Source organism: Mytilus edulis, chromosome 8, assembly GCF_963676685.1.
Source record: "Mytilus edulis chromosome 8, xbMytEdul2.2, whole genome shotgun sequence".
Classification (NCBI taxonomy): domain Eukaryota; kingdom Metazoa; phylum Mollusca; class Bivalvia; order Mytilida; family Mytilidae; genus Mytilus; species Mytilus edulis.
Genome location: NC_092351.1, coordinates 8,240,083 through 8,258,175, shown reverse-complemented (window position 1 = coordinate 8,258,175; position 18,093 = coordinate 8,240,083). Strand labels below are relative to the sequence as shown.

The 18,093-nt window shown below is 32.0% G+C and overlaps 2 protein-coding genes across 5 annotated transcripts in view; one reads left to right on the top strand and one right to left on the bottom strand.

Annotated features, from left to right (window-relative positions):
* The window catches only part of LOC139486728 (phosphoribosylformylglycinamidine synthase-like), a 132,506-nt gene that overhangs the window by 61,478 nt on the left and 52,935 nt on the right, over positions 1-18,093 (bottom strand). The gene's annotated exons all lie outside the window — the stretch shown is intronic.
* On the top strand, positions 97-17,648 carry LOC139486730 (uncharacterized). The gene is made up of 5 exons (XM_071271659.1): positions 97-226; positions 7,980-8,610; positions 9,838-9,930; positions 16,143-16,197; positions 16,483-17,648. Exons 1-5 carry the CDS (start codon positions 216-218, stop codon positions 17,277-17,279), a joined length of 1,587 nt encoding a protein of 528 aa, XP_071127760.1. The 5' UTR covers positions 97-215; the 3' UTR covers positions 17,280-17,648.

Genomic DNA, 18,093 nt, shown 5'->3' with positions numbered 1-18,093 from the left:
TTGTACATTTGGATTTTATTTTATTTTCTTAAATTCATTAGATTATCTCCTGGTTAAAATTATATCAAAAGGGAGATAATGCTTTTTTTTCAAGCTAAGTTATTTAATTCTAAAAATAGTAATGGGGATTTCCATCTATAAAGTGTGGTCGATCTTTGGTTAACTGTTTTCCAGAAAGCAAATCTCTACAGGCTAACCAACAAAAACAAATTGATATGAGCAAAAGGTTAGTTAATCAAAGCGCTGTAAGCACTGAAGGCAGTTAACCAAAAACCAAGGCAAATGTAATCATGAAAACTGTGGCAATGTTGCTTCAACATTAATCATTCATTTATAGTAAATTTATGTTAATCTAATGAGTTAAATATTAAGGCAAATAATTTATATGTAATCAAGATTTCAAAAGCAATGCATATATCAATGTATATTTTTATGGTGAGTCTGCAGTGATACAAGTTCGCCATGATTGCAGTTGTTCTACTTGGTAGTTAACATTGGTTTTAGTTGACTGCTAGTAGTACAAGTTGAGGTCTGACTGACTGGCCCATATTAAATGTAAATGATTTGTTATTTTGTCCCACACATGAATATATATGGTTTAGGGGTGGGGATCTCAACGGTTTTCAAGTTCTCAAACAGGAAGGGGTAGGTTGACCCTAGGGACTTCCCCTAAATTTCATTTTATTTGTTTTATTGTCCTATACATTAATGTATATGGTTTAGGGGTGGGATCTCATCGGTTTCCAAGTTCTCAAACAGGAGGGGGTAGGGTGACTCCAGAGACTCCCCCTTTATTTCATTCAATTAGCTATATTGGCCCAGACATTAATATATATTGTGTTACAGTTGGGATCTTAACTGTTTCCAAGTTTTCAAACAGGAGAGGTGGAGTCACCACAGGGACTTCCCCTATATTTCATTTGATTTGTTATATTGTCCCATACATGAATATATATATATATGGTTTAGGGTTGGAGATCTGGGCCGTTTTTAAATTCTAAAACAGGAGGGGTGGGGTGACCCCCAGCGACTCTCCCTATATTTCATTTGATTTTTAATATTGTCACAAACATGAAAACATATGGTTAAGGGGTGGGGATCTCAACCGTTCTCAAACAGGAGGGGGTGGGTGACTCCAGGGACTCCTCCTATATTTTATTTTATTTATCATATTGTCCTAAACTTGAATACCAGAAAATGGTTTAGGGGTGGGGATCTCGACCATTTCCAAGTTATCAAACAAGAGAGGGTAGAGTTGCCTTAAGGACGCCACTTATATATCATATGATTTGCCTGCATTCAGGTATTATATATATAATATAGTTGCATTATTTGTGAAAATAAAGAAAGAAACTTCCAGCTACTTTAATTGACCCTACAAAATTGAGAAAAAAATACCCCTTTAAAATTGCAGTCATTTGTTTACACTTTAAAAGCATTTCACATGCATTATCATCATTTATCACTGATAAATAAATTTATACTGTGACCATTGTAATGAATTTTGACATTAAAATTTGTCAAAAAGAATTAGTTTTGAGTGTCTGTATAAAATATTTTCTGCTGAACATTTCTTTCTTTAACATATATCTTTTTTTGCTTTTCAATTCTAGTGTTTATGTTCATTTACTATGCATAGATGTATTTTGTCACCTGTCTGGATTTTTTTTGGAGTTGACCGCCAAACCCTGAATTACCCTTATCCGCTTCCGGAATCGGATCCGATATTGTAAAATTTTGTCTTCACGGCAGCCATTTTATTGTGTTTACAATGTCGTTTTTGTCAATCAGATACGATTTAAATCGAATTTAAACACTATTTGTCAGCGATTTTCTGTATAAAGCTAGCGGTTGAACAAAATAAACATCGCTGTCATGAATTATAATGATGAAAATAAGTTTTTTTTAGATCGTTTATTTGGAGACTGTTGTGAAAAGGTTTGCAAAGTTATTTCTTATTTTCTTTAAGTGGAAGGTGACTCCGTCAGGCGTAGCTAGAAACCAAGTCGAATTTCCGCATGCAAAAATGGAAGGTCGCGGACATCGGATCACCGCTAATTTGAACCCCTGCCTAGAAATTGAAAAGATATAAAAATTTCGTCTTCTAATTTGAAATTGCCGCCAACAGCATGAACAGTTGAACTTATTATATAATAGACTACTGACGTTGTACTACGTATTGATGACAAACAATATTCCTACGACTTTTGCAATTTGGGAAATCTTAACTACTTGTCTTTAGAGATTTTCGGCGATTAAATATTTCATACATTTGTTCTTTGACATCTTAGCCAAAAGCTCAGGGGATAATAAACTACACAAGGATTCCTAATATGCTCTACTTCCTATGTGCAACTTTAAAACTTTTGGGAAAATCGACGATCATTTAAGGTTTTTCTGGTCATATTTTTTTTAATCCAGAATGTAAAATATGAAAAAACTGTCCAATAAGTTATAAATAACATAGTAACCAGCTAGATGATAACAATGGCACGTATTTCAGCATTTATTGGGTAGGACACAAATCCAGGGTGCTCGCATAAGGCAGCTTAACTGCCTAAAAATAATTTACTATACTTTATTGATAATTTGCAGCTATCAAAAAGAGAAAATATCATCTATAACAAAAGTGAAAGTAAAGAAGCTCTTCTGAAACAATTTGGTCAATGATGTAATATAATATTTAAATAAAACTAATTCATATTATCATTTACTTTATTTACTCAGAGTAACTTTAAGTTAACAGATATCCCTTATTCCTGTCATTGTTTCACTTTGACCCATAATAGGATTATAATAATCTAATACATAGCATAACACGATACTGTTTTCTTTAATTTTCTCCAAAGTTTATATTTACTCACTTGACAATATTCAGTTCCCCATATAATATTCCCTTAATTTGATAAATACTCTCCTCTTTCAAAAGTGAGTTCCTCTTAAAGATTTCATTGCTATTCTGAATTCCCCCTTTTATATTAATCACTCCTATCTCAACACTCCGAGTCTCAACATGACATTTCTATTTAAATTTGTCTTTTTTGATGTTTTCATTCATGACAAATTGTGCGAATATATTATGATGTTCCGCTATGGAATCCCTTACTTGATATTCTATCCTCTCAATATTTTGTTAGATTTTTTTATTTTGTACAAGGCATTGCTGATAAAAACCTGTGAATTAAGTTTCATAAACACTTGGGACAATATTACTGCAGGATGTATAAAGAGGATAATAGGCATTACTTCAGCGCTGGTTCTGTTATATGTGATATAACGATTGAGAATGTGAGTCAACTGACAATACAGTTTTTATACGACCGCAAGAATTGAAATTTTATAGTCGTATATTGGTATCACGTTGGTGTCAGCGTCGTCGTCGTCCGAATACTTTTGGTTTTCGCACTATAACTTTATAGTTAAGGTAAATAGAAATCTATGAAATTTTAACACAAGGTTTATGACCACAAAAGGAAGGTTGGGATTGATTTTGGAAGTTTTGGTCCCAACAGTTTAGGAATTAGGGGCCAAAAAGACCCCAAATAAGCATTTTCTTGCTTTTCGCACTATAACTTTAGTTTAAGTAAATAGAAATCTATGAAATTTTGACACAAGGTTTATGACCACAAAAGGAAGGTTGGGATTGATTTTGGAAGTTTTGGTCCCAACAGTTTAGGAATTAGGGGCCAAAAAGACCCCAAATAAGCATTTTCTTGCTTTTCGCACTATAACTTTAGTTTAAGTAAATAGAAATCTATGAAATTTTGACACAAGGTTTATGACCACAAAAGGAAGGTTGGGATTGATTTTGGGAGTATAATTTGTTTCCAACTGATTAGGAATTAGGGGCCAAAAAAGGGCCTGAATAAGCATTATTCTTGGTTTTCGCACAATAACTTTAGTATAAGTAAATAGAAATCAATGAAATTCAAACACAAGATTTATGAACACAGATTGATTTTGGGAGTTTTAGTCCCAACAGTTTAGGAATAAGGGGCCCAAAGGTTCCAAATTTAAACTTTGTTTGATTCATCAAAAATTGATTAATTGGGGTTCTTTGATATGTCGAATCTAATTGTGTATGTAGATTCTTAATTTTTGGTCCCGTTTTCAAATTGGTCTACATCAAGGTTCGAAGGGTCCAAAATTAAACTTGGTTTGATTTTAACAAAAATTGAATCCTTGGGGTTCTTTGATATGCTGAATCTAAAAATGTACTTAGATTTTTGATTATTGGCCCAGTTTTCAAGTTGGTCCTAAATTAAACTTTTTGTTTGATTTCATCAAAAATTGAATAATTGGGGTTCTTTGATATGCCATATCTAACTGTGTATGTAGATTCTTAATTTTTGGTCCCGTTTTCAAATTGGTCTACATTAAAGTCCAAAGGGTCCAAAATTAAACTAAGTTTGATTTCAACAAAAATTTAATTCTTGGGCTTCTTTGATATGCTGAATCTAAACATGTACTTATTTTTTTGATTTTGGGCCCAGTTTTTGAGTTGGTCCAAATCAGGATCCAAAATTATTATTATACGACCGCAAAATTTGATAAATTTTTCGTCGTATATTGCTATCACGTTGGCCTTGTCGTCTGCGTCGTCGTCCGAATACTTTTAGTTTTCGCACTCTAACTTTAGTAAAAGTGAATGGAAATCTATGAAATTTTAACACAAGGTTTATGACCACAAAAGGAAGGTTGGTATTGATTTTGGGAGTTTTGGTCCCAACATTTTAGGAATTAGGGGCCAAAAAGGGCCCAAAAAAACATTTTCTTGGTTTTCGCACTATAACTTTAGTTTAAGTTAATAGAAATCTATGAAATTTTGACACAAGGTTTATGACCACAAAAGAACGGTTGGGATTGATTTTGGGAGTTTTGGTTTCAACAGTTTAGGAATTAGGGGCCAAAAAAGGGCCCAAATAAGCATTATTCTTGGTTTTCGCACAATAACTTTAGTTTAAGTAAATAGAAATCTATGAAATTCAAACACAATGTTAATGTCTACAAAAGGAAGGTTGGTATCCATTTTGGGAGTTTAGGTCCCAACAGTTTAGGAATTAGGGGCCAAAAAGGGACCCAAATAAGCATTTTTCTTGGTTTTCGCACCATAACGTTAGTATAAGTAAATAGAAATCTATGAAATTTAAACACAAGGTTTATGACCATAAAAGGAAGTTGGTATTGATTTTGGGAGTTTTGGTCCCAACAGAATAAGGGGCCCAAAGGGTCCAAAATTAAACTTTGTTTGATTTCATCAAAATTGAATAATTGGGGTTCTTTGATATGCCGAATCTAACTGTCATGACTGTGTATGTAGATTCTTAACTTTTGGTCCCCTTTTCAAATTGGTCTACATTAAGGTCCAAAGGGTCCAAAATTAAACTTAGTTTGATTTTGACAAAAAATGAATCAGTTAGGTTCTTTGATATGCTGAATCTAAAAATGTACTTAGATTCTTGATTATTGGCCCAGTTTTCAAGTTGGTCCAAATCGGGGTCCAAAATTAAACTTTGTTTGATTTCATCAAAAATTGAATAAATGGGGTTCTTTGATATACCAAATCTAACTGTGTATGTAGATTCTTCATTTTTGGTCCTGTTTTCAAATTGGTCTACACTAAAGTCCAAAGGGTCCAAAATTAAACTTAGTCTGATTTTAACAAAAATTGAAATCTTGGGGTTCTTTGATATGCTGAATCCAAAAATGTACTTAGATTTTTTATTATGGGCCCAGTTTTCAAGTTGGTCCAAATCAGGATCTAAAATTATTATATTAAGTATTGTGCAATAGCAAGTCTTTTCAATTGCACAGTATTGCGCAATGGCAAGAAATATCTAATTGCACAATATTGTGAAATAGCAAATTTTTATTTAATTAGAGTTATCTTTCTTTGTCCAGAATAGTAAGCAAGAAATATCTAATTGCAAAATATTGTGCAATAGCAAGATTTTTTTTTAATTGGAGTTATCTTTCTTTGTCCAGAATCAACTTAAATCTTTGTTATATACAATATACAATGTATATTCACTTTTTACTACCAACTGATAAATTAAAATAATCTTTACCATTCAGTGATAACAAGCAGTTTTTTTACATCTTAATATTTTATGATGTATTTAAATGAGTAGTTATTGTTGCAAACTCCATTAGAAATTTTAATTGAGATTAGTTTTGGAATAAGGGAAATTTCATAAATAAAAAAGAAAATTTCTTCAAACATTTTTTTGAGAGGATTAATATTCAACAGCATAGTGAATTGCTCTAAGAGAAAACAAAAATTTTAAGTTCATTAGAAAACATTCATTCTGTGTCAGAAACCTATGATGTGTCAACTATTTAATCACAATCCAAATTTAGAGGTGAATCCAGCTTGAATGTTGTGTCCATACTTGCCCCAACCGTTCAGGGTTCAACCTCTGCGGTCGTATAAAGCTACGCCCTGCGGAGCATCTGGTATTAAGTATTGTGCAAAAGCAAGAAATTTTCAATTGCACAGTATTAAGCAATAGCAAGAAATCTTCAATTGCACAGTATTAAGCAATAGCAAGAAATCTTCAATTGCACAGTATTGTGCAATAGCAAGAAATTTTCAATTGCACAATATTGTGCAATAGCAAGAAATCTTCAATTGCACAGTATTGTGCAATAGCAAGTATTTTCACTTGCACAGTATTGCGCAATAGCAAGAAATATCTAATTGCACAATATTGTGCAATAGCAAGAAATTTTCAATTGGAGTTATCTTTCTTTGTCCAGAATAGTAGTTGAATCAACTTAAATCATTGTTTTAAACAATATACAATGTATATTCACTTTTACTACCAACTGATAAATTAAAACAATCTTAACCATTCAGTGATAACAAGCACTTTTTTTACATTTTAATATTTTGTCATCCAAAGCAGCTAGACGATCAGGAGAGGTTTCTCACAGATCAAATATGACGATGCATGTAAATTCATACAAAAATTAAAAATGAGAACAATGAAAAGAAATTTACAATAGTGACAAATCTGCTGTAGTAGAAAAAATGTAAAAATCAACAGTAGAAATCACAAAAGTTCCCGTAAAATTTTAACGTCATAAAGAATTTAGAAAATATATGACGCCACAATGGAAAAGTGATTGTTGTATGACATCGAAAGTTCAAGCAGAACATATTTCCAAATCATAGTAGCGATATGGTTTATTCTTCCTCAGCATTTATTGGAAATGTAACACTTTAAGTTGTTTCTTATTTACAATTCTGAGATTTAATATATATTTGTTAATTATTTGTTAAACTTTTCACAAATCTTTGTTTACTCACTGTGATACATTTCTTAAATTTTTTTCATTAAATGTTTTTTTGAATTTTTGTTGAAAATATCTAACATAATTTGGTATATGCTGTCTTTTTTCTCTTGCTTAAAAATATGTGATCAATAGATTATTACATGTTCTTTTACATATAGACCGTGGTATCAGCCCACGACCCATTTCAAGCCCTCTGGCTTGAAATGGGAGTGCAGGGCTGATACAAGGCCAATATGGAAAATGCCATGTAATAATTTATAAGTATTGCACAAAAGCAAAAAAAAAGGGGGGTATTTGTTTTTTCTTTAGTGGAAAAAGGGGGGGGGGGTCGAATTTCGTAACAGCACGGTGTGTTGCACAAAAAAGAAAAATTGAATATAAATTCAAGTCATATAACCAATTCTAAATTCTTGTCAGAAACATAACTAAGTATGTGTCAAATATAATCCAAATTCAGACCAGTATCAAGCGCGAATTTTGTGCCTTTTTTTGCCCCAACTGTTCAGGGTTGGACCTCTGCAGTCATATCCAGCTGCACTTGGAATAGCAACTTGTTGTTATCTATTAAATGGACCGGGAGGACTGGTCGACATTTCTCAATTGTTGGTTCATTAGATCACATACAAAAGCTAGAAAATAATAGTATGTCTTAAGTTTTCAATGTTTTTCTTTTACAATAGGCTGGACACAGATGACCGTAGTCGGTACTTTATAGTCGGTTCTGTTATACTAGAGATCGTTACACCAGTTTTCAGACAGAGGCTAGTGAAAGACTACAAAAGTAAAGGATTGGGATGTCTACAAGATTTCATTAACAGTAAACCTGTCATACACATCCTGTTCCATCTACGTCACACCAATATAAAGTGTTGTGTGGACACTATCAACTGTAGGAATCGGAGGAAACTTCCATTAAACTATAGCCAATGGGATTTACTCTACACAGAGAATCCAGGACCACCTAAGCATCACTGTCACTGCTTGTATACAACTAATAATGTAAAATTAGATGATCTTGATATCACCTTGGCCAGTTTGATTTTACTGAATTGCTGCAGTCTGACATCAGTTGAAGAGACATTGATAAAAGAACTAAGGGAATTTAAGAACAACTATCTTAGTCACAACACCAAAGGAGCCATATCTGAAAAAGAATACCAAACACTGTGGGATGACCTTATGACACGTGTTCTTCAACTTGACCCCAGTAAACAAGATGACTTCATTAGGATACAGAACAGACCATTGGACGACTCACTGTGTAACAAGTACTTTGTTTGTCTTCTGGACATTCACAAAAAGCTTGAAGAGGTAAGTAACATATTTTTTATATATACCAATCCAAATCAGACTTTAAAAACGTGCAACAATATATAATTAACAGTGTCCTGTGATGATTCATAGCTTGACTGATTTTGATCCTTTACGAACCTTGTTCAGAGGCAAAATAATGGGTTACAATTTGCACCCTTAGTAATAATTTATATAGATCCATTATCTGGCATCCAAATGTTATCCTGTATAAGCATATACAAGTTTTACAAGCAAATCATACATGTAGTCTCAAATATAAACAGCATATATTTATTCAATGCATACACATTTAAAAACTTTCAACCTATCATATATTACTTCTCATTTATTTAAAAAAAAACTTATAATCAACATAAGACCATAAGGTTACAAACCAAATATTATGTAAGTATACATTTGTATATGCTGACCAAATATCAAGTCATTGTGTTCAGTAGAAGATGTGAAAAATGTTAAAGAGATATTTGTTGGAATAACAGATCAATTGATGCACAGCCATACAGACAAGTTGAATGCAATATAGTCTCACTCCAAGATTGGAAGTATAATAACAATTTAACCAAATCTGATAAGACACATGGTTATAGTAATTGACACTTCATTTTTTATGTTATTTTGAGTAGACAGAAAAAATATTACAGTCATTCCTTATAATTTAATTCTAAATTCCATGTTTAACCTGCTTAAACGTTGATGACAAAATTATGTCTATGAGATGATAGACAGAACACTTTCAGCCAATCAGAAGACATGTTACATCCAAAATAAAATTATTAACAAATGTATGCTAATACATCAACAATTACAATCTTTAAATCAGAGAACAGATTAGTGACTTCACTCACAATGTTACCATAGATTTGCAATATCAAGGTCAAAGGTAAAGATTTTGAAACATCATATTAGACTACAATGATAAAAAAGTTCTCCTGTATAGTGGTTAGATAAAATTGGAGACATTACAATCTTGCCAATTACATGAAGACAACCAATCTTTCTAAATATGAGAACTTTCAATCACAGTTGTTATTATGGTACTAAAAAATAGCATGAAAGTTGAACAAAGAAGAAAGCACTTTCAGAAAATCTATAATCTTCTCCCTTTTCATTTTTATCAAGCAAGGGTAACACAAAAAATAAAGTGGAAACAATTTCTGCCTTTGAGTTCAGTAATTTTGTTATATCCTATTTTAGTACATCATTTAATTACTTGTATAATTTTAGATAAGTGACAAATTATCAAGCACTGCTGATATTTTGACTGCAATGAATATCAACAATGGCCAATCAAATGTGGAACTATTTACAAAACTGGAGGTAGGAACAAATACTGATCATATCTTTATGTGCTGTCACCAATTAAATCAATAGTGGACTGTTAGCTATATCTTACTGTCTTTCATTATTTTCATAAACAATGAACAGATCTTTATGTGCCTATCTCAAGCCTTCGTGTGTCCTTAATCAGAACTCAACAAATGTGGTTGTTAGTCATATCTTAAAGTCATATGAAACTTCTACTAAAAAAAATGTGCATAACTAAATGGGTAGTTTTTTGTTATCAAACTTTGGAACATATACTTTTTTCTTAAAAGAATTCTTTAATTTGTCAAAATCTAGAAGAAATTCATTTTTTAAAATGTTGCATGGTTTTCAGACAACAAGTCCTCCAATTGTTTTCCTTATGAAAAAACCTCAGCTTAACCTTTCTTGTAAAATCCGGTTAGGGCAATACCCAAGTGCGAAGGGGGTAAAACATGGCAGAAAGAGAGTCAACAAACTGAAACATTAATATGTCATCAAATTAACTTATTTTTGTAGATAATATACACCTGCTTTCCTCAATATATATGCTTTTTTGTCAAGCCTTTGACTTTTGTCGAAAAAGTGGAACATAGTGATTCTACATTCCTTCAACGGCAGCATCCCCAGTTATTCACTCTTGTGGTTATAGTTTTCTTAAACTATCCTAGATTTTTACCAAACTTGGACAGAAGCTTGTTTATGATCATAAAATAGTATCCAAAAGTAAATTAAAAAAAAATCTGTTTTTTCCGTATTTTTCATATAAATGGACTTATTTTTTTGCCAGGAAACATTACTATCAGTCTGTGGTAAAAGTTTTTTAAATTTTTTTTAAATAACTTTCTTAAACTATCCTCAGTTTGTACCAAACATGCACAGAAGCTTGTTTATGATGTAAAGCTAGTATCTAGAGGGAAATTTTGTTATAATTTTGTACCTGTTTTACAGTATTTCACTTATAGATGGGCTGAGTTTTTCTTGAGTTAACATTACATAAAGTCTGCAGTTTTTAAAACATTTATTAGATTCATAAACTATCCTGGATTTTAACAAGTTTGGACAGAAGCTTCTTACAATCAAAAAAGATAGTATCGAGAGGAATATTTTTGATTTATTTGTTTCCTCATTTTTGTTGAGCCTGCGATTTACAGTAACAGTAGGCGAAACACTGGGTTCCGTGGAACCCTTACAAACTTTTGTTGTTGGTTTACAAAGCTGACAAATGGTTAAAAAAAAGCTTCAAAACACAGCAATTAGTTGGCAGTCATATTTTCACATCAACACTGACAGAGTGAAATATTTTTTTTTATGATTATACAATATGGATGCGAAACTAGAGGCTCTAAAGAGCCTGTGTCGCTCACCTTGGTCTATGTGCATATTAAACAAAGGACACAAATGGATTCATGACAAAATTGTATTTTGGTGATGGTGATGTGTTTGAAGTTCTTACTTTACTGAACGTTCTTGCTTCTTACAATTATATCTATAATGAACTTTGCCCATTAGTAACAGAGAAATATATTTGGTAAAAATTTACATAAATTTACAAAATTAATGAAAATTGTTAAAAATTGACTATAAAGGGCAATAACTCCTTAAGGGGTCAATTGACCATTTAGGTCATGTGACTTATTTGTAGATCTTACTTTGATGAACATTATCGCTGTTTACAGTTTATTGCTATCTATAATAGTATTCAAGATAATAACCAAAAACAGCAAAATTTCTTTAAAAATTATACCAATTGGAGGGCAGCAACCCAACAACCGGTTGTCCAATTCATTTGAATATTTCAGGGCAGTTATATATTGACTTGATTAACAATTTAACCCCTTGTCAGATTTGCTCTAAATGATTTGGTTTCAGAGTTATAAGCAAAAAACTACATTTTACCCCTGTTCTATTTTTAGCCGTGGTGGCCAGGTCATCGGACACATTTTTCCAACAAGGTACCTCAAAGATGATTGTGGCCAAGTTTCAATTAATTTGGCCCAGCAGTTTCAGACGAGAAGATTTTTGTAAAAGATAACTAAGATTTACGAAAAATGGTTAAAAATTGACTATAAAGGGCAATAACTCCTAAAGGGGTCAACTGACTATTTCGGTCATGTTGACTTATTTGTAAATCTTACTTTGATGAACATTATTGCTGTTTACAGTTTATCTCTATCTATAATAATATTCAAGATAATAACCAAAAACAGCAAAATTTCCTCAAAATTACCAATTCAGGGGCAGCAACCCAACAACAGGTTGACCGATTCATCTGAAAATTTCAGGGCAGATAGATCTTGACCTGATAAACATTTTTACCCCATATCAGATTTCCTCTAAATGTTTTGGTTTTTGAGTTATAAGCCAAAAACTGCATTTTACCCCTATGTTCCATTTTTAACCGTGGCGGCCATCTTGGTTGGTTGACCGGGTCACAACACACATTTTTTAAACTAGATACCCCAAAGATGATTTTGGCCAACTTTGGATTAATTTGGCCCAGTAGTTTCAGAGCAGAAGATTTTTGTAAAAGATTACTTAGATTTACGAAAAATGGTTAAAAATTGACTATAAAGGGCAATAACTCCTAAAGGGGTCAACTGACCATTTCGGTCATGTGGACTTATTTGTAAATCTAACTTTGCTGAACATTATTGCTGTTTACAGTTTATCTCTATCTATAATAATATTCAAGATAATAACCAAAAACAGCAAAATTTCCTCAAAATTACCAATTCAGGGGCAGCAACCCAACAACGGGTTGACCGATTCATCTGAAAATTTCAGGGCAGATAAATCTTGACCTGATAAACATTTTTACCCCATGTCAGATTTCCTCTAAATGCTTTGGTTTTTGAGTTATAAGCCAAAAACTGCATTTTACCCCTATGATCTATTTTTAGCCGTGGTGGCCATCTTGGTTGGTTGACCGGGTCACGCCACACATTTTTTAAACTAGATACCCCAATGATGATTGTGGCCAAGTTTGGTTCAATTTGGCCCAGTAGTTTCAGAGGAGAAGATTTTTGTAAAAGTTAACGACGACGGACGACGACGACGGACGACGGACGCCAGACGCCAAGTGATGAGAAAAGCTCACTTGGCCCTTCGGGCCAGGTGAGCTAATCAAAGAGCTGATAGCTCTGAAGTGGAAGAAGGTGAATAAAAGGTAACTTGAATTACCATAAAAGCAGCCCCACTTACCCAGGCTGCTTTGTTCCATTATCGTTAAAATGTATTTTTTTTCTTCAAACAAGAAAAGGTCATAAGTACATGGATTTCCCATCCGTACAATCATTTTCTATGTTCAGTTGACTATGAAAATTAGGTAAAATCTGTAATTTGGCAGTAATTAAGAAGATCATATCAAGAGGAACACATGTGTACTAAGTTTCAAGTTGATTGGATTTCAACTTCATCAAAAACTACCTCGACCATAAACTTTATAACCAGAAGCAGGACGGACGGACAGACTAGAAAACATATTGCCCATAAATGGAGCATAAAAATAGGAAGACTTGTTACATACCTGCCAACTTTTGAAAGTTCCCATATGGGTTTTTACTGCACAACAATTTTAAAGGTTACAATTTTTAGCGACGTATTTTGCAAGATCTGGATTGTCTAGAAAAAGTGTCATATTTGTATGATGAACTTACATGCCTTTTCCTTAAGTCTGTTTGCATGATTCTAGTTATATATTAAATCGGTAGAAAAAATATACATGAAGCTTAAGCAGACCAGGGTTTACATGGTTTATTTTCCAGATTAAGAATATTAGATGCTTGTTGAAATTTCCAATTTTGAATTATGCACAAAGATGGACCTTTAAAAGGTTGGGAACAACACTCCAAATGAGGGTAACCTAACTGGAAGATCATCACAACCCACTGTAAAAAATGAACACAAAATAGAATTTTTCAATAAAATGCTGAAAATAGGCTTTAAAGTATTAAAATGCATTGCAAAAAACAAATATTTCATTAAATAAATTTAAGTAGAATATTCCTATGATATTCCTTTTCATATTGGATACAAATTTTATTGAGTCTACTGTAGACACTTTGTAGTCAAAGTGTTTCAACTGAGGTACTACACAGGCGTCAAAAGGCGTCATTATGGAGTAAAGGGGGTGGCGTCAAAAAGCGTCATTATGGAGGAAAGGGTTAAGTACTGAATGGTCAAAACATCATGTTTTTTTATCGACATAAATTTTGTCATAAATGTAACCAAATGATGTAGAAATTATATTTTTCTTCAAATTACCATCAAATTGTAATGTTTATAGTTCCATTATTGCCTCTCTATTTGAATAAAATAAAATAATAAGAAGAATCTGTTTCTTGTTTTGTTTTGTTTTTGACAAATGATTGTTCACTGCTAGCAAATGAATCATTATATTTATATATCTTATCTGTATATATTTTTGTTCATGTCTTCATCTCCTTATCATTTGTCAATGTATAGACAAATAAGAAAGAAATAAGCTCCACAAGTATATTTGCAACATCGTCAATTATTTAAAGCAACATTCTGTTGTAAACAAAATTATGATATAAACTTCAATTTAATCCTTGAAAGGAGGTCTAGATTGCTAAAATAATTTATAAATTTTAATTTTTTTATTTGTCCAAAATCATTTAAATTCATTTAATCAACATCCTTTTATGATTATTTGATTAAAATATTAATCATTTATAGTCTTTTTACAATTTACATTTTTAAAAGCAAAATAACTGAAAACAGGATAAAACAAAGGGAAGTAACAAAAAAGTATTTCAATATTCCCAATACACATCGTTTTGATAACACAACGGCAGTTAGCCGGAGGTAAACATCGTTGATTACCAGTATGTTTGACACCCAAGCTGTCAAGTGAAGCCATATAATTATACATCTTCTTTGATGTTCAGGTAAAATTTAACACAGGTGTCAATTACACCCGTACAGTAGTAAGAAATGATCAAATATGGCGTCTGAAAAATTTCATACACGGGAGTTTTTTCTCCTAAACGGGAGGTTCACATGTATGTTACGAAGGGCATCTAATTCACATGACAAAGGAAAACCATGAATAAAGACAACACTTTATATATCCTTTTTATTTATATAAAAACAAAATCTTCTTGTCTGCAGGATTGCAAATTCGTAACTTCAAGGGCGAACTTGTAAACAGGGCGAGTTGTCCCGATACCAAATTCACGCATGCGTAATACAAATATCTACAGTTAAAACATACTGTTACAAGTAAACAAATAACGTTCATGTGGATGAGATGAAATCTAATAATTTACATAAATAAAAGGGTCATATTTACGATAGTGATTGTTTTACAATCATAATTTACAAATTAAATGATTCAGATGCCTAATCATGTGTAAAAATCGGTGTCAGGAATCTAAGTTGTTTTGAAATTGTAATACACGAAATGAATGCGGCATACGGAGACTCAATGCCAATGGTCAGCCCCTTAAGTCTTCAGAAGACTTGACGTCTTCTTCCACTAAAAATGATAAAATTGTGATACAAAAGACTACGTTTATGAAATATACATGAATTAGATCAAGAATTAGATACTCATTATTTTTCACCAGTTACTCGTTTCATATAGCGTTAATGCTTTCATGATTTTAATGATTTGGTGTTGGTGGCAAATCTTTGATTGTTTCTGTTTATTTATTTATTAAAGACAAAATACAAAGCAACATGCAACCAAAACAGCAAAACAGCTCAGCTAACCAACAAAAAGACATAAAAGATCACGAATGCACTGAGAGAGAAAAAATAAGAATATTATTACATTAAATTGAAATGACTGTCCATAATTTAAAATACATATTCATAAAGGTGTAATATCACCATTGATATACCCCTATTAGTCTTTGTTAAATTTGCACTTTCAAAAAACTGTGCAGAATTCATTTTGTTTCATATAAAGAAATATTTGGCATGACTAAATTATTATCTTGTCCAGTACTATAGAAAATAATTCACATAACATTTAATTGCATATACAAAATAAATATCACATGAATTTATAAACTTTTCCTTACTATTACAGAAGATATTACTTTATGTAAGATGTCAATCATGTCAATCATCCAAAGATAATACTGACTTATTTTCCTTCTCATTCTGAATCAGCTCAATATCTACAGTAAAACAACCAGTGGATGAACAAAGAAAACATCATTATGAAATTGATAAACTTTTCCTTACTATTACAGGAAATATTACAATATGTAAGAAGGCAATCGTCCAAAGTGAAAACTGACAGACAAGGTATACTAAACAAGTATTTTTAAACTTTTTTCATTTGTTACTTGAATTATTCCAAACCATTGGATTTACAAAGAAAGAAAACATCTCTTTTATTGATGTCAAATTAAAATAAAAATTTCAAATCTTGAATTTAATTGAAAAAGGTTCATTTGAAATAACAATTCTTGATCTAATTTTTTTTGTCAGTTCATTACCCCCATTTTGATGCATGGAATAAAAGAAACATTCTATTAAAAATAATCCTCTTTTGTCTAAAACTGTGTTATATCTAATTGTGTATTTCAGTTATTAAGCAGCAACATAAAATACAATCCTACAAACTAGGACAGTCTATCTTCACACTACATCATAAGACAGACCTGACATCAGTAGTTGGTGGTAACAGTACTGTAAGAGATATAGTGATGATGGATGATGGTAGACTGGTGATGTGTTCACTTTACCAGAGCAGACTACTGATCTGTAATACAGATGGATCACAGGTAGATAGTATACCTGTACTGAGTCAACCATGGTGTGTTACAGCAGTCAACAACTCTACAGTAGCTGTCACACTGTGTAGTAAGTATATAGAGATCTATGACATACACAATAAACTCAAACTTAAATCAATATCAGTACCTGGAATGAAGTATTACAGTGACATTACAACTATAAACAACAAGTTAGTTGTAGGTGGTGACAAGAGACTACATATCATAGATCATCAGACAGGAAAGGTGGTAAAGACAATACAGACTGACTGTGATCCTTACAGGTTTCAGGGTTCTGGTGACACATTATTCTACTGTGATAACTACTTCCTCAACAACAACCTGTACTGGTACAGTTATACTGATGACAGACATCACACCCTAACATTACCATCTCAACCTAGGAGTATGACTACACTACAAGATAGCAGTCTGTATGTGAAGTGTGTGGATAGATCAGTACAACATGTGTCATCTTATGGTAAAAAGTATAAAACTGTGAAGACACTTCAATCTAGTGAATTGTGTAAAGAGATACATTACAATCTCACACAAAGGAAACTAGTGACCATGCATACTAACCATGTAACAGTCTACAGTGAAATATAACTAAATAAGTTGATTACTTTATGTCTTTACAAACAATATCTTGTATGATACAGAAAGTGATAGTGCTTGTTTACAGCACCTGAAATCCAAAGACATCTGTAGATTTATTGTATATATTTTATATATTTTGGTGTCGACCAATAACTGGGGATTACCACAAGATTTGCACTTTGTTAAAATAATTAAAAATTGTGTTATAAGATGTTTGAAGGCAGTCTGCACTAATTAGACGCACATTATATGACAATGAAACTTATTGATTATAAATTCTATTATGCTGTTAAATATTAGGTTGATGTTAAAGGATACTAATGGGTTAAGGGATTTTTTGTTCTGCAGAATATGTCATTAAAATTTTCAAAAAGTTGCCTAAATTTGCAGTAAATTTTCAGTCAGTTTTTGTAATTTTGTGCAATGCAAAGGAGTAAGTTCGGTAAGGGTCATATATGGCCCTGATTATAAAGTTCAATGGTACAAGATAAAAAAAATGTTTTGTTGTCTTTAATACATGTGAAAAAGTTAAATAGAACTAATTGTGTAAAAATAAAAAAAATTCGGAAAGTGTTGATTTTCACATTCAAAATAGGTAAAATAAGGAGATTTTGACGAAATTTGACAAAATTGCCTAGATTTTAACCACATTTAGGATCAGGAAACATTGAGCCTAGGCTTTGACAAACTAAATATTAAAGTTAAACATGTAAAATATCATTACAAACATTTTTTCCAAAGATCTTTTTTGTCGACATTTGCACTATATGTTTCCTGTCCAATAGTCAATTGAAAGGAGTAGGTCTGGTAAGGACCGATTTTG